This window comes from Equus przewalskii, chromosome 9, assembly GCF_037783145.1.
Source record: "Equus przewalskii isolate Varuska chromosome 9, EquPr2, whole genome shotgun sequence".
In the NCBI taxonomy this organism is placed as follows: Eukaryota; Metazoa; Chordata; class Mammalia; order Perissodactyla; family Equidae; genus Equus; species Equus przewalskii.
Genome location: NC_091839.1, coordinates 82,835,388 through 82,858,988, shown reverse-complemented (window position 1 = coordinate 82,858,988; position 23,601 = coordinate 82,835,388). Strand labels below are relative to the sequence as shown.

Sequence of the window (23,601 nt, the reverse complement as noted above, 5' to 3'; positions counted from 1 at the left end):
AGGTTACAGCAGGCCTACTCCTGTGGCTTTTTCCTGCATTCATAAACTCGATGCATGTGCAGGCATTTTGATGAAGGGGCTCACGGCAGGTTGCCATTATCCGCCAGAACAACCTGTGGACCTCGACGGCTGAAGGACATTCTCTACCTGCAGCTATAGCAGCCAAGGTGACCCTCCCACTCAAGAGGCTGTTCGTCACTCCTGCACATCTCCATCCTCGCCAGAGGCTCATTGTGGACCATTCCCCCTGACTCTGAGCTCAGCCCCGTATGCTCTATGCCAAGTCCAGCTCCACGCACAGCCCATCACGGCAGAGAGTTTCTGCGGCTGGCAGCAGAGGGGGCAGAGGCGTTCAGTGTGAGGGGGTCTGAGTGTGCGACTGCTGGCTCTGAGGATGGAGGCCAGGGAGGAGCGAGGGCCACTGTGCCAGCAGGGAAGGGGGACCTCAGCTGCACCACCACAAAGAACCAGCTTCTCCTGACCACGGGAGTGAGCCTGGAAGCGGGGCCTCCTGGGAACTCCAGGGGAGCCCAGTCTGACCAGGCCGACACCCCCTTTCTCCACTCGGAGACCCTAAGTGGAGAACGGTCTGAAGCGCAGCCTGAGCCTGCCTGGACTTGGGGGCGACAGGTCTGTGAGCCGACAGTGGGTGCTGTCTTAGCTCGCTAAGTGTGTGGTAACTTGGAATACGGCAACAGGAAACCAACACTCAGCCTGCCGCACGCTTCTCCTTCCTGGGCGTCCACACAGACGTCTCCACTGCGCACTTAGTCGTAAAGGCTTTTAATGTCGCTTGCTTCCCGCGTGTTCCCGCGCGAGCTGTCCCCCGCTTTAAATTGTCAGTGCAAAGGAGATGGAGGTGGGGCTGTATTCCTTCCTGGCAGCCACAAAGCCAACAGACGGCTGCTGGATCAACTCACAGCTGTTTTAAAAGAAACGCTGCTTTAAATCATTTGAAAAGTAAAAAAGTGGTCCTGAGATAAAACAACCATAATTAAACCACAAATTACTGCATTGATTATAAAGTATTTTATAACTCATATGGTGGTTTGTAAACACCAAAAAAATCCATAATGAATTTGTTTTACATTTGAGATTTCAATGATTTTTATTTTTCTTAAGCCCACTAGTATTCTCTAACTATATGCCAAGATCATATGAGATAAATATTTCTATAAATTTAATAAATGATGCATTCATAAATTGATTAAACTTCCCAAACCAGAAATTTATCACCGTTTTACTAAAGCAAAGCATTTTTATTTCATATGCTGTGTGCATACGTGTACGTACAGGACACTAGAAGGAGAAAAACACTTGGGGATTTTGCTTCACTTAGAGAAGAGGTATCTTCCTTTGAGTCTGAGGAGTGGAAATGGTGACAACGAGACACTCGTGGATAAGAACTGTCCCCTTCTGCCGGGTGCATCTCCAGAAGAATGGACCTGAAAGCTTGTCAGGTGGACTTGAAGACGTCGTCATGCTGCACTGACATCCTGTGAGACTCAGGGCCAGCAGCTGTCCTGTTCTCTGATGGAGCAGCCATGAGGGAGCCCCCACACAACAGGGACACCGCCCCGTGCAGGCTCCCCGAGCGTGGGGACGACTGTTCCTCCTCAACAGAGGTGCTAAACGGTGCAGAACATCGTATATTTAAGCACATTCTCTTCTCATCTCCATCTGTATGGCAATCCAATTCATTGTTTGGCAGTTACATTTCCTGAAATCAAGAGAGACGGGGCCTGGCAGGTGACGAGGATGCTGCGGGAATGTGCAGGGGTGCAGACCTTCCTGGGAGGTGTCTGAGGTCAGTTTGTGGACGACGGGGAGACCTGTGCAGGACAGGGGAGCTCTGCCACTCACCACCTGTGTCATCTGGGAACAGGCACTCAGCTTCTCTGTGCCTCAGTTTCCTCATCTGAAGTGCAGAAGCCACGGCTGCACATTGCTCGTGGTGCCGTGAGGGCAGGAAGAACTCCTGCATGCTCAGACACGCCTGGCTTGGAGAAGGGCTGTGTGAGGGTGATCGCTATCATTGTCGTCATTTGCACAGTGGTCGGGCGCCGAGGCCTCAGACCAAGAAGCTGGGTCTAGGCTTTGTTCTGGCTCTGACAGCAACCCGCTGTGTGACCGTGGACAAGTGGTTTACACTCTCTGTGTCTCAGGGCCCCATCTGCAAGTGGATGTAATAACTGCACCAACCCCAGAGGGTTGCCCTGAGAATAAAGACAGTGATACACACCGTGTCCCAACAATAGTGCCACACACCGTGAAGCGCTCAGTGAATGCAGCCTGTGTTGCTTCTTATTAAACTTTCGGGTCCAGATGACGTTATTCGAGCTCAGTACTTCATTCTCCCATCACCGGGTGACTTGGAACTGATGCTGAGATGCGGCCATTCTCTAGGCGTAGCACAGGTCTACATGGGCCCTCCTCAACTCCGTGCGCTTGTGTGTTCCAATGCCGTGCTCCACTCAGGGGTCACGGCAGCAGGCTGGCGGAGTGGACCGAGCATGGACACTGCAGCAAGCAGACGGGAGTTTGGAGCCCTTCCTTCTAACCTTCCCCCTAACCGCTCAGTCTCAGGTTTCTTCTTCTGTAAGATGGGCACAGCAGCCTCTAACCCTCAGTCGGTTGTCAGAATGTGGAGACATTATTTGTGATGTGACTTGGTGGAGTCCTCGGAAGAGCAACTTTAAACAAGTGTCTGTTGCTCCCTCCACGGAAAGGCTGTCACCGAGTCCCTGCTGGGATGTTGCCACCGTGGTCCCAGGAGGTGTTAGAGCTGGGGTTTGGTTAGAGCTGGGTCACAGATGGGCTGTACACAGCCTGTCTCCCACTCTGAGTAATCGTGCTGACTGTTCCAGGGCGAGGGCCACCCTCCTCTCTGCCCCCGCCGCCTGGGCACGCTGACCCGGGGTCAGCATCCATCACTCCGTCGCAGGACCCTCCCCAAACCCCAAGCACCCAGAGGGCGGACGCAGTGTTGTCAACTAAGCACGGAAGCGTTAGGAAATCACACTCTGTGACTGCTGGTGTTCCCCGGGGATTTGGTCCATTTTGTCTTCAAATGCTACGCTGAAAAGCGACGTTCTACAGCCACCTGCTGTTCTGAATAAGTACGTATTTTTTCAATTTTGATTCTGAGAATGTTTTCCTTTATTTTTTCATAGCATTTCAGAGCTATAAGTTTTCTTACAGTCCATTTTCCAGCCACTTCAACAGTAGACGAGCACACTGAGGCACAGACAGGCCGGGTCTACAGGTGGCTGTGACAGCCGTTCATTCGTCCACGTGGTCACCAAACGGTCACCTCACTCCTGCATTAGGAAAGGTGCTGTGAGAGAGAAGAGACAGCTGAGCGGTGTGAGGTGGGTGGAGGTGGTGGATGGGACTGGAGAAGCTGATGGGCAGCACATGGGCGGACCTGTGTGTCGCTTTAGGGGTCTCCGCTCGATCTCAGAGGTGGGGAGGGTCAGCGAGGGGGCGTGAGGGAGACTGCCAGGGTCAGGTCCCATGCGGCTGGACCATTTCAGCATCTCTGCAGGAGGGAGCGTCTAGAACTGGAGACGGGAGGGCAGTCAGGAGGCAGCTGTGGCAGCGGCGCCAGGCGGGGCGGCAGGGCGAGGTAGAGTCTGTGCTGAAGGAACAGACGGGAGGTAAAGCAGGGGGCACAACTTCCAGCTACGGGGCTTAGACTGGACATGAAAGTGTTAAGGACGACCTCGGAGGAGTTTTAATTTCGGTGACAGAGATGATGGAGGTGTGACTGAGGCTGCAGAAAGAAGACAATGGTTCAGGAGAAAAGAAGGCAGTTTGAATTCTGCAGTGGCTGAGGTCAAAGTGTTTGGGGGAGAAGCCAGGTGGTGCCAAGTGCTGGAAGTTGACTAGAACATTCTGAAGCATAGAAAAGTATGGGCTAAAGGTACATATTAGCAAGTCACAAGGGTATAGCATGGATTGAAATCATGAAAGAGGATGACATAACAGAAAGAAAAGGTATAGAATGGCTAGAAGAATCGTTCATGGAAAGAACCCCGGGGATGCCAACACTGGGTGAGAGGGCAGAGGAAGACCAGCCCCAGACGGATAAAGGGGAGGATGGATGGAGAGATTCAAGGAGAACCTAAGAGAAGGAAAAAAATCCCTGACAGCTGGTGGTTGGCCTGGCAACCAGGCGCCAGGCCATGATGATCTGATGCTGAGACAATGGGTTCCACCAAATATCCACATCAGACAAGCCACCTGTAATCACGGCAGAGCGAGACAAAACCAAGACCACTGAACAGCCGTAGCTGAGCCCAGAGAAGACAAACACCACAACCACAAGACAAGATGTGGCCTTTCCTGATGCAACATGACTCAGCGCCAGCACCCACTTCCTCGAGCCCTCTCCAGAACCGCCTGACATAAGCCTACAGCTTATTTCAGGGCCCCGCTAACCCTCTCACATCCCCAGGGTCTCCGTGATGTGCAGGCTCCCTCTCTCGTTCAAGTGAGGTGACAGCGGCACACACCTCATCAGATGGACGTGACACACTGACAGCTCGAGGTGAACTCCCCGCAAATGTCAGGTAGCTGGTACCACAGTTGTGACTAGACCTTCTCTAGATGGGAGAGCAAAGTAACTACAAATTTTCATCATTAAATTATATATTTATGTATTTTTGTTTGTAATATTCATTGCTTTTATAACCATAAACCCCCCAAATTCATAAACATAAAAACTTTTCAGGTACAATCCACATTGCCAAGGGCCCTGCAATCCCTCCGTTTCCCAGCAGGGGGAACTGTCTGCTCCCCATAACCCTCATTTCAGGACCAGGCTGGACGAGCTGCGCGTGTCCAAGATAACAACGATTTACGCTGATACCCATCTATGGAACTAGCCCCTTGCAAACGTGAAAGGGCCCCTTTCCAATCTTATTAAAGTGGAAAACCTGCGTGAAAATCGTCGTCGTCGTCGTCCTCAACCCCCACGTTGTGGCTCGCTCTGCAGGCAGCATCCCAGCTCTGTTAATAGTCATTACAACACCATGGGGTGAGGAAACTGAGGCACGAAGTTGGGCGGCCCAGTGTCGCACAGCCGGCGTGAGGAAGCATCTGCGCCGGGCGTCTGGTTCCACAGCCTGCGGCTCCTGCGTGGGTGGGCATCGCTGGACCCCAACCAGGGCGCTGGAGTCTCTTCCAGAAATTCGGAGCCCTTTCTCTGCCTTCACCTCAGCATCAATGAGCCCTTTTCCTCAAACCCACTGGAACGAGAAATTATATCTAGTCCAAAATTATGCAGAGATATGAGAACACCCGTGAAGCGCTCATTTTGTCTGAAAACACTTATGATCAGCACTCTATTTGGTCTGTAAGAATGTGGGGTTTTTTTTTCTCACAAATATGTTATCTCAGCTAATTAAACACGTATTTTCATTGCTTTGACCAGCTGAGGGCGCATTTTCTTCGCAGTCTGTGCCGCAGGCGGTGAACTCGGCGGGCACCCCTGTGTATTCTTGCAACGTGAAGGTGTTTGCCTCTGACGAAAATACCCGAACGTGGTTCATGTAGAATGAGTTCACGTGGTTCCAGATACTAACTTTCTCAGTACTTTTATCTTATTCGTCCTCAAAACTTGCCGGAGACACAAGGCAGAGTCCTTTCCTCTTTCCCTCGAGAGCGCGAAATAGAGAAGGCTGGCCTGTGCGTGCCGCTGCGTGCTTCCCGTTTCTTTCGTGCTAAATTAGTGGAAGAAGTAAGAGATCCAGAAGAAACCTTTGGAGGTGTAAGGAAAGGTGTGACCCTCGTGGGATCTGCCGGAGGCTCCGGAGGTGTGGACCCGAGAGCTGGTTCCTCCCTGGCGCCCCCCGCCAGCACCTGCGCAGTCACCGCCCACCTGCGCGGTCACCCGGGCACCGGAAGCGGGGCCGGGCCTGCAGGCGGGGTTCTGGGCGCGGGTGCATGCTGGCACACGGCTCTTATTTGGAGAAACCTCAAAAGAGTCCACGAAAAGAGTGGATCGAGTGGGGTCTACGCAGAGTGGAGATTTGTGGTGGGGATGGACTCATCCGGAAGCGGAGGAAGTGAGCCTTTGTCCAGCGCGCGGTGTCCACGCCCACAGTGTCGACCGCGCTCCCCACGTCCCGACACACGCCGGACACTGGGGCGCAGACAGGAACCCACCTCGCCCCCGCGGCCGAGGGCGGGCACAGGGCGGGGCCGCGGGCAGAGGTGCAGCGGGCCCCTCCACCCCCCACGCCTGCCGGCTCCCGGGTTTGGCGCGGTCAGTCCCCGGGCGGCGTCCGCCGGGCTCCAATTGGAACGCCCACCTCAAGCTGCTCGAGACCTCAACATGGCGTTGTCGCCAATCAGACCCTTGTCCGACGCCAGGGGCGGGCGCGGATTAAACTCTGCGCGCGTGGACGCGCCGAGAAGAAAAGCTTTCGGAGTGCGAGGGTCAAAGGGGAGGGAAAGGGGGCTGCGGGGGCGCGAGGCTGCGGCCAGAGCCCTGGGCACTTGGCTCCCCACCGCGCCGTCCTGTCTCCTCCCCTCCCCGTGTCTCCCCGACCCCTCTGGCCCCCCATGGCCCACTCAGCCCTCCGACCCCCTATTTCCCCGCCCGCCACCCCTGACTCCCCCTCGGCCCCCAGATCCCCTGGCTCCCCAGGCCCCCCAGCCCCCGGCCGGGCCCCACCCCGTCGTCCGCTCTGGGCGGGGTAGTCCCGCCCCGCCCCGAGCGACCGGAGCCCGGCCCGCCTGGCCCCGCCCGGCCGCTGAGTCACCGACTTGAGGTGGGGCCTCCGGGCGCCGCCTCCCCGCCGCCTCCCCATTTGTGGCGCCGGCTGCGCTCACGCCCCACTCTCCTCCGCGCCCCTCTCCGTGCGCCCCACTCTCCTCCGCGCCCGTCTCCTCGCCTCCGGGAGCCCCTCTCGGTTCCGAGCCCGCGCCCCGCTCCTCTCCTGCTCGCCCCTCTCCGCGTCCCGCTCCCCTCCGAGCCCCGCGCCGAGATGCTGCGCTGCGGCCTGGCCTGCGAGCGCTGCAGGTGGATCCTGCCCCTGCTGCTGCTCAGCGCCATCGTCTTCGACATCATCGCGCTGGCCGGCCGCGGCTGGCTGCAGTCGAGCACCCACATACAGACGTCCTCGCTGTGGTGGCGATGCTGGGAGGAGGGCGGCGGCTCTGGGTCCCCCGGGCAGGGCTGCGAGAGCCTCATGGAGTACGGTGAGTGCCGCCGCCTCCGGGAAGGCCACCGGGCTGCGGTCGGGCGTGCGCCGGCCTGGGAGCGTGCGGCGTTTGGAAGCCGGCCGGTGTGAGGGGCTGAACAGTGTCGGGGTGATGGGTGATTCAAAAAAGTCTGTCCGGAGCTTGGGCTCCCGCACCGGACCGCAGGACGAGAAAGCGGTAGCAGCTCCGGGTGCTCAGGCAGGCTCGGCACAGGAAGACGGCGGCGGCGTCCGCGCTGTTCTGTCCGAGGGTCTGGCGGGTACGTGCGAAAGACGGTTTCAGCCCTGGACAAGGGTTTAGGAGTAAACATAATGCACAAAGTATATTTTCTTGGAGACCTGGGATTTCTTCCCATTCCGCCGCCTCCTCCTCGGTTCTTAGGATTCAAATACAAGTGTTAAGACGCGCGCCTCCCCTAAGTCGGCGTCCTGTTCCTTTAACCTGAACCGGGGTGGCGGGGGGGGGGGGGGAGCTCTTCTTCCCCTGGAGAAGCCCTTTCCGTGGCGGTCCGAGCAGCTCCGACCCCAGGGGTGCCGCGGACCTCCAGCCGCAGCTCGTCCTTGTCACCTTTTGTCTCCGGCGTCCTTTGGCCTACGCCCGCCTTGCAGTTTGGAAAACTTTGTTTTAATCTGATTTGAAATCTAAACGGCAAGCACATCGTCTACACCAGCAGGTGAAGCGGAGTTGACAGGTGTAGCATTTTGCGGTGGAGTAGTATTTCCCAGCGGGGGGACCCTGACGGTCGGTAGCCGGCACTGGGGCGGGGCGGGTCCTGCGGGGGCCACGCTGCCCCCGCGAGGCGCGCGGCTGGGCTGTTTCTCCCGCCTCGTGCGCCGCGCGGGAGAGGGGGTCCAAGCCGGACCTGATCAGGGGCTTAAAGCCCAGTACGACAGAGTGGGGCCTTGCCAACCGAGCTGAGCCGGTCTAAACTGGGCAGGCCGCCCGCCTCTCCTCGCTCCCTGCTGGCACCGCCGGCTCGACTCCTCCCCTCCCCCAAGTGGCCCTGGGCTTCCAACCAGACTCTGTTTATTTCTGGGGCGGTGTGTCTGGGCTCCTGCTGTGTCTTATCTAGGGTGGAATTGTTTGGAAGTTCCCACGGTGAACTCTCCCCCAAAGGAGGCATGGTCCTCGTTAGCGGGTAAGAAAATGTAAAGACTGAACGGAATTCCTGCTTTCCTGAAGGTCTGTGCTTTTCCTCTTAAAACACAAACAGCTGGCCTGCAAGGGTCTGTATTATCCCAAGTCTTTTAGTTTTTAAAGGGAATCGATTTCTTTGAAATACTATATCCGTACCTTCTAGTTAAGATGCATTCGAGCTCAGTCTCCTGTAGGGACTTAGGTCTGCTCGGACAGGTGTGTTTTTCAACAGACTTTGATCATCATGCCTCACTCCAAAGACCAACACAGACCCAAAGAACGCTCAGCAGTCCTGCCTGTGAAGTGGGCGGTTAGCTTGGGCGGGAGAGGTGCTGGCAGAGCCGCCCGTGCGGCTGGACGGGATCTGGCCTGCAGGGCTGGGCTGGGACGGCAGCCCGCTTGTGAAACACACACAATGCAGGTTTTATTTTTCTTGACTTGCAGGATGAGCTCACCTGCCTAGGGCGTGGCTCTTCCAACTCAGACTGACACCATGCTTTGAACATGCAAGAGAGCAAGCACATTGTGTTTCTCACTTTAGTTTTTTAATTAGATAGAAGTCTAAAGCATTAATTTTTTTAATTGTAAAGAAAACACTGATCCTGTGTATAGTTTATGTTTTAATTTTATGTAGAAATCGGCCTTTTGAAAAGTTCCGTTTTCCAAGGAAGGGAGTCTTGAAAAATCTATCACTAGCTTTGTGACGCAGCAAGACCGCTCTTCATAAACAGCCGTGGCCTTAACATCCCAATTGAGTTATTCCTGTGACCTTTGCAAAGACAATTAAGTGCCAATCATGTGTTAGATGTGGCTTTTGCTCAAGACCTAGGGTCGAATCATGAATCCAGGATCGTCCGTTGCCAGTGGCCCTGGGGAGAAGAAAAGAGGTGGGAACCCACAGGAGAGGCCACTCAGGCCCTTGGTGTCAGAGATGAGGTGGGTGTCCCTACATTTCTGCTCTGTCTCCACTACGGACCGTTGGCGAGCTCAACCCAGTGTGGAAGTGTGAATTCCTACACTGCAGGCCATTATCTAGGCATCTCTGGGCTCCAGAGAGCTTCAGAGCCCCAGAAAGGCCTTGCCGAAATCAGTGTTTACAGGCCTCATACTTTATCTGAAAGGCACAAGCAGTTTACACACACGCCCACGTATGTGCAGGCACAACAAGGGGTATTTGATGGCTCTGATTAAAATGATGTCTCAATAGAGAGAACTGAGTGTGTACATGCACTTTTTAAAACTTCTTGATATGTCTAGAATATAAACATTGTGATTTACCATTGTAACCATTAAGAAAACTTACTTTTTATTACGAAGCTCTTGACCCTCTCTTTTGTTAGTTGATATTCGTAACACCAGTATGTTTATTTGGTATTAAAGATGCAGATTATTCCTACTGTGCCAAATACTGGCAATAATACTAAATAATATGGAAGTTTTCTGTAAAGGTCAGTAATTCCTTAGAATTATGTAAAGAGAAGAATAGTATTTTTTGCACTGTTATTAACGTTTTTTTTTAAAGAATTTCAGGTTACTATGTCTCATCATTTTTCCTCATAAATGAACCAACTTATACACGGAATATGTTATTTTACGTGATAGCTAACAGCTAAATAAATACCCAGCTTAACAGATACTTTTTGAATTTTTAAAAAATCGTGATGTATACTTCTCAAAACAGGAAAAGAAAATCTAGATTTAAACATTGAAATGGTCATTCAAATTTCACATGTAAATAAAATGCAAAGTTAAATTTGAATGCATGTTCACGCATGCTGTTTCTGCACTGCCAGCAGCTTGTTTCCAGTTTTAAGAAAGTACATCAGGAGGATATTCTAAGCATCAGCCGCGTAGATTTCAGATCTGAGCAGGCTCCAGCCTGTCCGGGTGGAGGCTGGTGGAGACGAGTTTCTGCACAAGAATGACAGCCAGTGTGGCCGCGTTCCAGAGCTTGCCTGGGATCCCACTGGGGAGCTCAGAGCCTCATTCTTACCAAAGACACCCTTTGAATCCACAGAATGGGGCCAATGTTTTTTATGTGAAATTGGCCTTTGATAAGTCAAAGAATCAGAGTATTACATGAAGTATGTTTAGGTCACTTAGCCCTGTGGATCGTAAGTGAACAGATAATGAGAAAAATAAGTACGAAGTTAGCAGGTTTAAGCGATGCTAAAGTTAACTTAAAGGACTTCATTTTGAGATTAAGCTCTTGGGGTTTTTTGTTGGGGGCTGGGTGAGGTATTGAAATGTTCTTATTTTATGAAAAGGCATCCGTAGATAGATTACTCTGTGGGGGCATGTGTTCACGTCCTTACATAGCAAAATAAAAAGTTGGCTACTGTCGATTTATTTTCGTAATTAAAAAATATGCATATTTTGATTTATAGAACCTAGAATTCTATGCCCTGGTGGTCCAGCTCGGTCCACTCCCTGGTTGCTGCTCGTGGCAGCAACCACCGAGCGCCTCAGCCCTTTTCGGGACCTGACCTGTCTTCTCCATGCAAAGGGGGCCAGACTCCCAGACCATTAGAATCAGGGAGGGGAGGGCCCTACCTCTGCCAGCTTTCACCAGAGCTGCTCATCAGCACGCCCAGCTCCTCTGAGCTGCTTCTCTTTGTTGGGCCACTTCGTTGGGTTCTCCCGACAGTGCCGTTTGTGTAAAAGGTCGTCTCTTCTACCCACAGAGCTGAAAGTGCGTCCCCGTAAATTCCACTGTCCAGCCTCCTACTGGACAGACTTTCCAACGTTTACGGGTAGCTTCTGAATTCCCTGGAGTTATCTTGTCTGAATTCAGGCCACAACCCCTGGTTTCACATCTTCCCGCGTAGGGCGGTTTCCCACTCAGACTTTAGAAGAGGCCATGAAGGGTTGATATCATAGTTCTGTAGAACACGGTGGTAAGTAGTTCTCGTCAGCTCGTTTCAGGAGCAATGCCGAGCACAAAGGACTCCCCCAACCTGGAGTGCTCGCCCGCGTGACCCCCCCGAAGCGCCTGCAAAATCGCTTCTTCTGGGTAGATTTTTGGGAGGCCTGTTATGGGCTGTACTCTGGATTCTCGCTACACAGGTCTCGCAGACCAGCGGCATCAGAGTCGTCTGCGTCTCAGGCCCCACCTGTCCGACTGGAATCTGCATTTTATCAGGGTACCAGGTGACTCCTGAGCCCTTCTGTTTCGGAGGCACGGGCCTCTGTTACTGCGATGACCTCCTCACTGACCGTGCCGTAGGCTTTCTGAATATGTCATCCACCCGTGCTCATATTTACTTGTAAATAGGATCTTTTTTATTTTTTAAACTATGGCTTTATCCAGTTTTCAGTTCTGCTTGTGTATGACATCGGGAGCCCTCTAGAAACAATATGAAGAAATCTAATCACAATCAGATTCACTAGGTGGGGCCTTTGAGTTGTTAATAGCGGAATCCTCTGTTCTGGAAGGGGACCCACTCTGGCTGGGTGACAGGCTGCTGTCCGCAGGGCACTGAGTGAGGGGCCGGGCCACTGACTGTTTTGGTCAATGTTTGGCGTCCATGAGTAAAATTACTTAAGAATGCAGCACATCCATTAAAAGAAATCCTAACTTTGGGGGGAAAATTAGTGACAGTCTCCAAAATATTACCGAGAATATTAAAAATATTAGTAGTATTTTCCTTCTCTTAAAAGTTTATTATTTTTCTTTTCACAAGCCTCAGTTTGATTTACGGTTTCCAGGTTGGCATTCAAGGTCCTCGTTTATTGTTACTTTTTTGGCTCTTTTCTTGTCGGTTGACCTTACTGGTCTTTTCTCAGATGCACTTGCCTTGTAACATTGTGTTTTCATATGTCATTCTTCCTCATGCAAAAAACTGAAAACTATTTCCCAGGAAAAACTTAGAATTTCATTGGTGACCATTGAATGGTTTCCATGTTGTTGACTTAATGTTGAATTGTTGCAAGCGAGAACACAGTTTGGTAAGCTGTCTTTATCTACGTGGATCTTTTTTTTTTTTTTTTTTTTTTTTTTTAAAGATTTTATTTTTTCCTTTTTCTCCCCAAAGCCCCCCGGTACATAGTTGTGTATTCTTTGTTGTGGGTTCTCCTAGTTGTGGCATGTGAGACGCTGCCTCAGCGTGGTCTGATGAGCAGTGCCATGTCCGCGCCCAGGATTCGAACCAACGAAACACTGGGCCGCCTGCTGCGGAGCGCGCGAACTTAACCACTCGGCCACGGGGCCAGCCCCTATCTACGTGGATCTTTAATGAATCTAATTTAAAAGTGGATTTTTAATACTGCTGGTTTCTTTGATAATGTAAACTTCTCCAAGTGGTACTTAGAAAATAAACTTAGGACAGAACAGAATACATGTAGCACCAAATTGATCTTCCCTTAGGGAAAAAAAAGCAGAAAACCTTCCTACCCAGAAACATAGCACCTTTTTACCTGAAGGACTGCAGGCTTCGTGGTCTCAGTTCAGAGAATGATGATTGACAAGGAGAATCCTCCCCTCTCTCTCTCTCTCACACACACACAATCAGGAAAAGCAATAAAATTTTGTGTGTCAAATAATGGTGAAGGCCAGACTTGTCTTCAGAATAAAGGTGGACAGTCTGCCTTTGAAGAACTGAGGACCATCTGTGGAGTCACAGAAGAAGTAGCTTTAGGATAAAGTTTTAAAAATTGACATTTTCCCTTGGGGTTGGTAAATATGGTATAATTTAGACCATGGTATAATATAAAAACATAAATAGTTCCCAGAAGAGTTGGGTAAATTTGTAAATATTAGGCTCATTCTGGGTCCACTGAGACCAAAGGCTCTAAGGGTACAAACTCATGGAGAATTGCCGTGTCGTGTCTACATGCCCGTTGGTCCCCTCCCTGGGCAGAATATTGGGCTGGGAGGACCCTGCTCAGACCTGGTGGAGCCCATTTCATCATCTGACAACAGAATAGTCATTGGCATGGGAGGGCAGACTGCTGGACTCGTACTCGTCAGTCAGGATCTTCACACCACGCCGAGATTTGTCTTAAATGATAGTGAAATGATTCAGTGGGTGTTTCTGTGCTGCAGGAGCAGGTTTTACACGTTCTGTTTCTCAAGACAAAGTGTCCCTTAATTTCCCATTTTGGTTTTCTTTAGACTCAGCCTTTTAAATAAGAAAGACACGAACTGAATTGATTTAACACAGCGCAGGAGAAGTCTGCTTGTATCTGTGCTCTCCTGCAGCCTTCAGACTGGGGGTTGGTTACTATTTCTTTTCTTTAATTCCTTCCAAGCACCTGAAGCTAAGTGTAAATTATGCCTCAGCTGTGACGTTAGAGGAAGGAGCAATGGAACAATCTAACTCGGTGTTAATCTTCCTCAAGTAAACAGGGAAAATTATTGATCTCACTCCTCAGCAACATCACACACAGTTTATTAGCTCTACCTCTAAAACCTTAGTCTGTGATTGTCAAAGTTTGCTCCTTGAAATATGTTCCTCGTTAGGATGTTTTTCCTGTTTTTATTGAAAATTCACACCTGCTGTGCCATTTCTCTTCGTGTTTGCATTTCTCTGCCTGCTTACACAGAGATGTGGCCTTTCACTGCGTGGTTTCAAGCCTGTGAACTCACCTCAAAAGGAAAAATCAGTGTCTGCTTATTTGAGTTGAGCGACTGGATTTAACTGAATTTAGTGATTGGCAGTAGCGGTAAAAATCTATAGAAATGAGGTTATAATTGACAGAGGGTCACACACTGAAAGTTATGTCCTCTTTTTTGGCAGTGCTGTGTCTGGTTTTATAAGGAGATTAATCATCTTTCTTAGTTCCAGAAGTTTGCTGTGGGTATAAGAAACACCAGTGGAATGCAGACTCCCGGGCACCACCTCTCGAGCTCTGGTTCGGCGGGTCTGGAGGGAGGCACAGGATTTTTTTTTTTACTTTTTTAAAATTTTTTAAAATTTTTTTTATTGAGTTGATAGGTTACAATCTTGTGAAATTTCAGTTGTACATTAATGTTTGTCAGTCGTGTTGTAGGTGCACCCCTTCACCCTTTGTGCCCACCCCTCACCCCCCCTTTCCCCTGGTATCCACTAAACTGTTCTTAGTCCATAATTTTAAATTCCTCATAGGAGTGGAGTCATACACAGATTATCCTTCTCTCGCTGGCTTATTTCACTTAACATAATTCCCTCAAGGTCCATCCATGTTATTGCAAATGGAATGATTTTGTTCTGTTTTGCAGCTGAGTAGTATTCCATTGTATATATGTACCACATCTTCTTTATCCATTCGTCTGTTGATGGGCACTTAGGTTGCTTCCACGTCTTGGCTATTGTAAACAGTGCTGCAATAAACATTGGGGTGCACAGGACTTTGGGGATTGCTGACTTCAAGCTCTTTGGATAAATACCCAGTAGTGGGATGGCTGGATCGTATGGTAGTTCTATTTTTAATTTTTTGAGGAATCTCCATACTGTTTTCCATAGTGGCTGCACCAGTTTGCATTCCCACCAGCAGTGTATGAGGGTTCCTTTTTCTCCGCAACCTCTCCAACATTTGTTAGTATTAGTTTTAGATATTTTTGTCATTCTAACGGGTGTAAGGTGATATCTTAGTGTAGTTTTGATTTGCATTTCCCTGATGATCAGCGATGATGAGCATCTTTTCATGTGTCTATTGGCCATCCATATATCTTCTTTGGAGAAATGTCTGTTCATGTCTCCAGGGAGGCACAGGATTTTTAATAAGTGACACTGATGGTTTAGACTCAGTGGTCTATGGGCTGGACTTTGAGATGATCTACTTTACCTTGCCCCTAAAATCTCTTATTGATCTCAGAGGAAGAGCCAGAAGCTTTGGAGGAAAGTAAGGAAAATTATAAATATAAAACTAGGCCCACTCGGGTACCGTCCCAGCCCCATCCCGGGGTAATTTGTGGGAAATCAGGGTGTTTCTGAGACATAAAAATGTCTTCTCCTGGATAACCTGTTATGCCCGCGTCGCTCATAAACCTAGAGGATGTGGCGGGCCCGTGGGGGCGGGCTTTGCTCAGGGCTGTCTGTGACGCAGGGAGAAGAGAACGTGCAGCAGGCAGTGAGAGCCATCTTTGCGTGAGGGTGCAGAGCCTCGTGGAGGCAGAATGAAGTGAAAACTCGAGGTGCAGATCCATGAGAAGCTTGGGGAACCGCGAGGGCTGGAGAATGAACAGCTGCCTGGCTTTTCACACGAGAGCTCTCATCCTCACGACAATCCCGAAATAAGGCGATTTTAGCCTTGGTTACAGATGCGCGATTGACAGAGGCTGGTTGGTGGCAGAGGCAGCGTATAAATGAGGCCCAGCTGCCCTCAAAGCCCTCGCTCTGTCTGTGCTCCCAGATCTTTGTTCAGGTTGACCAGTCAAATGACCTAGAAGTCGGTGAGGTGAACTTGTTATAAAAATCACAGCTACTTTAGTTGTTTTATTTCGCATCTCTGCTTAGGCATTAAGTATACGTGTTCAGTGATTATTTTTGCACGGAACCAAACATTAATACGACACAGAGATCCTTTTGAAGGTATTTGAAACATTTCCTAAGGAGATTGTTATTTGGATTTTTCAATACAAAAATGTTGTTTATTAGGGTTATATAATATCAGAACTTGAGTGAACCTTTTAAATATACCTGTTTATATGGGAAGTTTATTAAATGAGAAATAGTTTAATGAAGTTTAACTTTCATTTCAGAGATAGAAACATTTTCCCCACAACTGAAGAGAGAAGGTGTTATTGCAAATTAGTGTGTTAACACCTAGGTCTGTGAATTGCCGATTCTTCCCTTGAAATATGGAGATGCTTAAGTGTTGTCCAAAGAAAGCCTGTCCTTCCGCGCAGATGCCGTCAGCAGAAGGAGCAGGATCTGTGGTCAGGTCTGGTCTGTGCCTTCGGCCGGTCTGACTTGGAACTGCCGTTTCTTCTCTCCTGCAGCGTGGGGCCGGGCAGCCGCCGCCATGCTCTTCTGCGGCTTCATCATCCTGCTCATCTGCTTCGTCCTGTCCTTCTTTGCCCTCTGCGGACCCCAGATGCTGGTCTTCCTGAGAGTCATCGGAGGCCTCCTGGCCCTGGCAGGTAAGGCGCTGTTGGCCGTGCTCCATCGCACCTCCAGTGGCCTCGGTGCAGTTAGTGACCAGTCCACGCAGAAGACCCCGGGATTTGCAGTTCCTCTCTGTTCTCAGAAATCGTGTCCTCAAGGGCAGAGGTGACGGAGGAGAGCTGTGTCCTGAGGCCTGACCCCTCTCCTCGGTGGGGTCTCCTCAGGGGCGTTCTCTGCTCCCCGTCCCAGTGGGGAAGGCTGTCACCCTGGTGCTGCTGTCTCTGTTCGGTGACGCTGAGTCCAGTGACACCCTCCCCAGGGAGCAGGGCTGTGTCAGCCTGGAGGTGCCGTGTCTCCGCAGTGGCCCCGGGCGGGCCTCCTGTGAGCTCTGTCCGAGGGGACTGGAACGTGCCGGAACCCCTTCATTGTTGAAGGGGTTTTGTGGCCCTGTGATGTGGTGGGTCACAGGGGTGTTCTGCAGGGGCACGGGGGACCGGGAGCACTGGGAGGTGGAATTGCCTCCTTGAAGCACAGAGCTAGTGCTGGGGCCGGGAAACCCATTATGCAGGCAGATGGGGCTCGGAGTGGACACTTATTAATCGAATACAAGAACTAGGACTCCTGGGGAAGAAGTATTTGAGATTTTAGGCAGGCACTGCACGCCAGGTGAGTATGTCGGAGGAGCGGGACCCCAGCTTTAGACGGAGAGCTGGGTTTCCTGAGGAGGGAAGAGAAGGTGCTGATGAGGGCAAGGCCACAGGTCATTTCTCGGGTGCTGACCCAGGCTCCTGGGAGTGAAGCGGAGACGCAGCTGCAGACCTGGGCACAGACACAAAGTGGGCGGATGGTCTGGTAACAGGTCAGAAGCCTCGTGACTGGAAGGGTCCACCAGATTGAGCATGAGCTGGAGGGAGACCACTTTGGGGTGGGTTCCCTGAGCCTGGAAAAGTTGAGTTCACAGACTTGGGAGGGGGACAAGTGAGGGTGAGAAGTCCCGACTGAGAGGAGGGAGGTGACTCAGAGAACCAGCCAGTGGGGCCCAGCCCTCGCCTGGACATTGACAAATTTCTCCGGATTGAAAATAGGATTTAGGGCCAGACCCAGTGGCCTAGTGGTTAAGTTTGCCCACCGGCTTCCATGGCCCAAATTTGGTTTCTAGGCACAGACCTACACTGCTTGTCTGTCAGTGGCCAGGCTGTGGTGGCGGCTCACCGACCAAATAGAGGAAGACTGGTAACAGATGTTAGCTCAGGGCCAATGTTCCTCAGCAAAGAAAAGTAAAGGATTTACTCTGTGTCCCTCATGTTTCACAGCTGGCTTTTGCAATAATGTTTAAAACCAGAAATGGCTAAGAATCATAAAACCCGTGAAGAACCTTGTTGCATCCCAGCTCCACCTCTGTTTGGTGTTTTGTAGTTCAAATTTATGAGACGTTATCAAAGAAACACCTTTGGTATAGCTTCATTTCTCTCGCCTTACAAGACTAGATGAATGCCTGTTTCAATCACCATTGGAGGTAACATGCTAGGACATTAGCGTTCCTTGCAAAATCCTAGTAAATGCCATATGACCCAGCAATTTCACTTCCAGGTATATATTCAAAAAAATTAAAATGGACTTGAACAGATATTTGTACACTTGTATTCAAAGCAGCATTATTCACAATAAGCAAAAGGTGGAAACACCTCAAGTGTCCATCAGCAGCTAGCTGGATAAACAAAATGTGGTCTATACATACAATGGAATATTATTCAGCCATAAAAAGGAATGAAGTTTCTATATATGCTACAATGTGGATGGACCTTGAGAACATTATGCTAAGAGGAATAAGGTAAACACAGAAGGACAGATATTTTATGATTTCACCTGTATGGAGTAAGTGCCTGGAAGAGGCAAATTCATAGAGACAGAAAGGAGATCCAGGTTACCAGGGGCCACGGGGAGTGGGTAATGGGGACAGAGTTCATGTTGGAGATGTTGAAAAGATTTAGGCATAGACAGTGCTGATGATCACACAACACTGTGGATGTATTTAATGCCACTGAATTGTACACTTAACAGTGGTTAAAATGGTAAATGTTATGTTGTGTAAATTTGCCACAATTAAAAGAATCATAGTAAAACTCTTCCGTCCATCTTAGCATTAAAACGTTAAGGTCTAGTAACGGCCTTCTCCGTGCTCGTACCCTGCTCACCCCTGTGACATGGCAGGGCGCACGTGGAAGATCAAGCAAAAAACGCATAACATAGCATAGCACACATATACTCATCAAAGCTTTATAGGATTATGTGTGTTCATTGAAAAAGACCACAAAAGTAGATTTAACAAAGTTCTTTTTGTTCTAAAGTGGCTTATGTGTTAATACAAGGATCGATGATAACTGTATTGATGGGCCCCTTCTACCAAAGAGTTTAGACATCTCCTTGACACGCTCCTGCCCATGTCCTCCCTCACGCTCCCCCAGGCGCTGGGATAACCCCCTGCCCTCTGTCTCCCCACGCCTCTGCAGGGCTTCCTCGTGAGTCCCCATATGGATCACTCGCATCATCCGTTTGCTGTTTCACTTATTGAACGAATGTTGCAGCGGTGTACTGTTGAAGGCCCACGTGGAGTTATAAACGTGTGTGAGTGCACGCACACGTGTGTATGTTTAGATGTTACTGTTGCTGACACTGAAAATATTAACAATGTGTTTGCACAGGAAATAGAGAGATGAGAAGGTGGACTCTTTACCGTCCTGCCTTCTCCGTGCACCGCAGCTCTGGACTTTTACTTTCGTGTGTGATGCCTGTCTGTGTGCTGTAGAGTGAGGCCCCACTGGTTTTCTGACCGTGTTTCACACACTCGGTGCCTGGCATCTCTGACACACAGTACCCAATAACCCTTTTTGGCCCGTGGTTAGCTAGAGGCCCCAGCCCTTTTCATTAGTTGTTTAGGTGGACTTAACACCTATTTTTAAGCAGAAACGTGTGGAGGAGGGAGCTGATCTGCTGGTGCCACGCAGTCGCTCACGCTCTGGGATTCTCTCTTCCCCTTAGCTGTGTTCCAGATCATCTCCCTGGTCATCTACCCCGTGAAGTACACCCAGACCTTCAGCCTTCACGCCAACCCTGCCGTCACCTACGTCTACAACTGGGCCTACGGCTTCGGCTGGGCGGCCACCATCATCCTGATCGGCTGCGCCTTCTTCTTCTGCTGCCTCCCCAACTACGAGGATGACCTCCTGGGCAACGCCAAGCCACGCTACTTCTACACGTCCGCCTGAGGAGGGCCGGGGGAAGTCGCTGCTGCCGGGCGGGCTCCGGGGAGAGTGTTTTCCCCAGAATACCTGCAACCTCTTAAACTAGTCAAAATGCTAAAATAATTTGGGAGAAAATATTTCTTAAGTGATGTTACAGTTTCATAGTCAACTTTTATATATGTTTGTAGAGTTAAACAAGACTTACCTCTTTCAACAAATTACTATAAAATGCCAATATTTCCTTCCATCTATCCGTGCCGTTCATACTGCATTTGTAAAAGACTATGAATGTGAAACTTACCACTTTCTAAGGCAAAAATGAGAAGACTTCAAAGATGGAAGCGATGTGATCAAGTTTCTGTTTTTCCCAGCTGGAACGGACCGGGTCTGTTAAGGGCTAAATATTCTAAAATATTCCAAAAGAAATGCAAAAAGAAGTATTTTTTCAAGCCTTCGGCTATTTAAAGAAGCAAAATAGTTCCCTAAATGCTTATAGTTTATGAGAATTTCTAATGAATATCCTGAATAAAGGATTTTTTTGCCAAGCTTCACGTTAACCTAATATGGCGTCTAGGAGAGTATTCTTCGTGGCCAAAGCCTGGTGCAGTAGAGTAGGGCCTCCTTACATAGCGAAGTGTTAAGATGAAATTTTCTCTTTCAACGTGGTTTATAGGGCTGGGGTGTGGGAAAACACTGTATCAGTAAGTGTGTACGGTTTTGTGTCTGTGTGTTCAGGGCCAGAGTAGACTGGATTGAAAGATGGCCTGGGTGTAGTTCCTCCCGACTGACAAGTGTGAGTCTGCTCGGGAAACCTCAGGGGGGTCATTCCTGTCACAGCGAACCTTACAGCAGCCTCCGGAGGAGGGATGGCTCGAATCTTCCATCTCAGGTCTGACTGGCTCTATCGTACAGACACAGCTTCTGATAGGCTGCCTCTGTAAGCAAAAACTTATCGTTAAAAACCTGGTTTTCCTTGGTAAACAATTTAAAATATCTGATGTAAAACATGCAGCGGGAGAATTCAGGGATGGGAGGTTTCTCTGAATGACAAACATAGGATATATCACATGGATTATTATTATTTTTCTACCATTTGTACTTACATAATGAAAAGCAATTCATTTTATATATCAAATTATTGTTTTGTAAGTTGCAGGATAAGCAGTTGCAGTTTTCATTGTGAATTTTTCCCAATAAACCAGGTGTTCTAATCTTGTTTCTACTTTGCAGTTTTGTTTTTCACATCTGGGGAAGGGAATTTTTGAAAGATACTTTGAGTGGAGTAGTAAGAACATCGGATAGAATGAAAAGCTGCTTTTCCTCAGCTGTAAGGGTCTTGCTCGTTTTAGGTGTCCAGTAACAATTTTTGAATGATCTTTAATGGATCCTTGCAGTCTGCTCCCTGAACTCGTCCACAGTGACCGGTGCCCTGGACGCAGATAGCAAACATATCTGCCCAGTGCTGCCAGCGAGGGGAGCGGACTAAGACTTCTGGTCGGTCCAGACGCCAGGGATGGTGAGGTGTGGCTGGAGGCAGGTCCCCTCTCGTCTTCCTGTTGAGATGGGCCTTCTTCATGCAGGTGGTGGGGTGGCAGGCAGTCCCTCCTTCTTCTCCTGCTGCCTTCCTGTTGGGTAGCTTTCTCCTGCCATTGTGGTCGGTTAATTCTACTGTGGTGTCTAAATGTATATAAAGTTATTCCACCATGATGTGCATACAGAAGGCTTGCACGTGGTGTGGTGGGAGAAGGGAGGCATTTCTGTTTTGTGCTTCTGTTGGCCAGTTGGTCCTTGGCACTGAATTTTTCTTCTGTGCTTTTCAAAATACGCAGTGAATGTTTTTCATCATAAATTCTGAAGAAAGAAGTCTGGGTGATTATTTACAACAAAATTTTTTAAAAAATTTTTTAAAAATTAAAAAAATTTTTTTTTTAGATTTTTTAAAAAAACAGGTAGAGGATTTGAAGTGATAATTATGCCATCTTCTCAAGTAGTAGCACGGACAATTCAGGAAGATGATGATGGGTAGAGATTAAGAGACTGGCTCTCCCCCGACACGTGAAATGACCTTCAGGAACAAGGTTCTGTAAAGGCACTCCTGTCTTTGGATTTTTTTCCCATCCAGCTTTCTTCCCCTTAATAAATAATACGATATCCTAATGATGGACCTTTAGGAAAAGTACAGCTTCCTGGGACCAATGAGCTGATAGAACTGAAGTGTTTCAACTTGAAATGTTTGTGATGAAGATTCATGGACTGTCATCACTTTGGCTAAAATGTCCCGTTTGTTTCAGCCTTCTCCATTCTTTGTGGGTTCGTGCTTACCAGGACTGACTCCTTTATGCCAGTATTTCCTTATATCTATCCATGTCCTAAACAGAGCAGGAGAATTCGAGAGCATTCTGGAGAGTGAGGAACTTGAGAAACCACCTGAAGGCTAACAAGGCATTGCATGAATTTCCCATGGTGGAGCCGAGTGGTTTTTGGCTCTGTAATTACATTAAGAGTCCCCACCCTTTAAATAAGCAGTTCTGGGTTCCCAAACAATTATCTCACTCTGGCACTATGAGTAGTCGGATGTGCTAAGTGCCGTTTACTATTGAATGAAACAAAGGAGTGATATGCTGTCTTCTGGTTCTCACACGAGCTCACTACAGAGCGTAATTTTAGCCTCAAAGCCGTGCGCTGCGGGACTGGCATTAAGGTTCGACAGGCTCTCCTTTGTTAAGGAGATGAAAACAATGGAGGTGTACACTTATAACTTAATTAGGTTGATTTTTGCTACAAACTCTGCTGAAAGACAGTCATATTAATGTAGTAAACATGAGTGCTGAATCGACCTGCTCTGTTTTCTGGACGACCTGGAAAGGGCCTGTCTGAGTCCTGTCCCAGCCTGGGCTCCTGCTTGCTGTGCAGCCTGGGGCAGTTCACAGCCCCTCTGTTCTTGTAACCTCACCTGTAAAATGGTTGCAAAGGATCCTTTTTCCTTCAAAATTCTCTGATTCAGTATGTTTGTATGTGCATCTGCTCATTTATTAATTTCTCAAATATTCTTGGGAGAAGGGAAAAGGGTAAAGTGATGTGGGGTTTTTTGGTGTATTTTTTTCAAATTGATTTTCATAACTAGAGATGAGTAAAATCTGCTTAATATTGTGATGGAATCTTTTCTTAAATTTAAAATTAAACACTATTGCTTTAGTTGGGCGAACTGCTGAGCAAGTGAATACAGGCTCTATCACGAGTGTGGCAGCCCTGAAGCTTAGAGGAACACCCTCATTGTGTCCCAGGGAGCGTCTCTTCCAGGTGGTGGAGTGGACTCCGTTAAACATATCACTGTCCTGTGAGAAAGAAGTTAGACTAGTGTCCAAGCGCCAGAGGGAGTGAATCCATAACAAGAGGGAAACGACAGCTGAGCAGAGGTTTCGTCAGGTTTCTGGAAGGAAAATCGAGGGAAGTTAACAGTGCGATGAAGCCGCGCCCAGAATAAACTCAGGCCGGCTGTCGGCAAGTGAGGGTGTGCTGCCAGGCCCGGAGAGGCAGGAGGAGCAGGCCGCGGAGGAGGGTGTAAATCCGGGGTTCGCTGGGGTCTGCCCACCAGGAGCCCGCGGTTGGCCTGGTCTCCACCCCCCACCAGACTCCCACCCTAAGCGGGCAGTGGACAACTGGCCTGAAGTGTCGCCTGTGAGCAAAGCCCAGAGGGGAGGGTCACGCTTGGTTTATGTGCTTCCCGTGTGCTAACCCTGTAATCTCCACCTGGACCCTCTGATAGGGTCGAATTATTCTCAGCTGTTCAGAGAAGACGTGCAGGCCCAGGAGTGTGAACTTTCTCCAGTCGGATGGCCAGTAAACAGCAGGAATAATGCACACAAACGCACCGTGTGCTGGTGTTTGGTGCAGTGGGGTCACCACTCAGGAGGATCTTAGGCTCCCCCCACTTCTCTAGGGGGGCTGTGCCTCCCTGGTGTGTGGGGGGCATTTCCTGGTGG

At 49.4% G+C, this 23,601-nt stretch overlaps 1 protein-coding gene and 1 long non-coding RNA gene across 2 annotated transcripts; one reads left to right on the top strand and one right to left on the bottom strand.

Moving 5' to 3' along the window:
- Nucleotides 1–1,010: 1,010 nt before the first annotated feature.
- Nucleotides 1,011–6,150, bottom strand: LOC139073662 (uncharacterized). Its single transcript, XR_011522664.1, has 3 exons — nucleotides 4,941–6,150; nucleotides 3,428–3,640; nucleotides 1,011–3,337 (listed from the first exon to the last, which is right to left on the bottom strand). It is a non-coding gene; the product is annotated as an uncharacterized lncRNA (long non-coding RNA).
- Nucleotides 6,151–6,433: 283 nt separating this feature from the next.
- Nucleotides 6,434–20,829, top strand: PERP (p53 apoptosis effector related to PMP22). Its single transcript, XM_070559447.1, has 3 exons — nucleotides 6,434–7,209; nucleotides 16,271–16,411; nucleotides 19,416–20,829. Exons 1-3 carry the CDS (start codon nucleotides 6,996–6,998, stop codon nucleotides 19,640–19,642), a joined length of 582 nt encoding a protein of 193 aa, XP_070415548.1. The 5' UTR covers nucleotides 6,434–6,995; the 3' UTR covers nucleotides 19,643–20,829.
- Nucleotides 20,830–23,601: the final 2,772 nt, after the last annotated feature.

What these genes read in the sequence shown, in the direction of transcription:
- PERP (XM_070559447.1), top strand. Translation starts at nt 6,996, where the DNA reads ATGCTGCGCTGCGGCCTGGCCTGCGAGCGCTGCAGGTGGATCCTGCCC. An exon ending in CGAGAGCCTCATGGAGTACG is followed by an intron (nt 7,210 to 16,270) that starts GTGAGTGCCGCC and finishes TCTCTCCTGCAG; the next exon opens with CGTGGGGCCGGGCAGCCGCC. An exon ending in AGGCCTCCTGGCCCTGGCAG is followed by an intron (nt 16,412 to 19,415) that starts GTAAGGCGCTGT and finishes TCTTCCCCTTAG; the next exon opens with CTGTGTTCCAGATCATCTCC.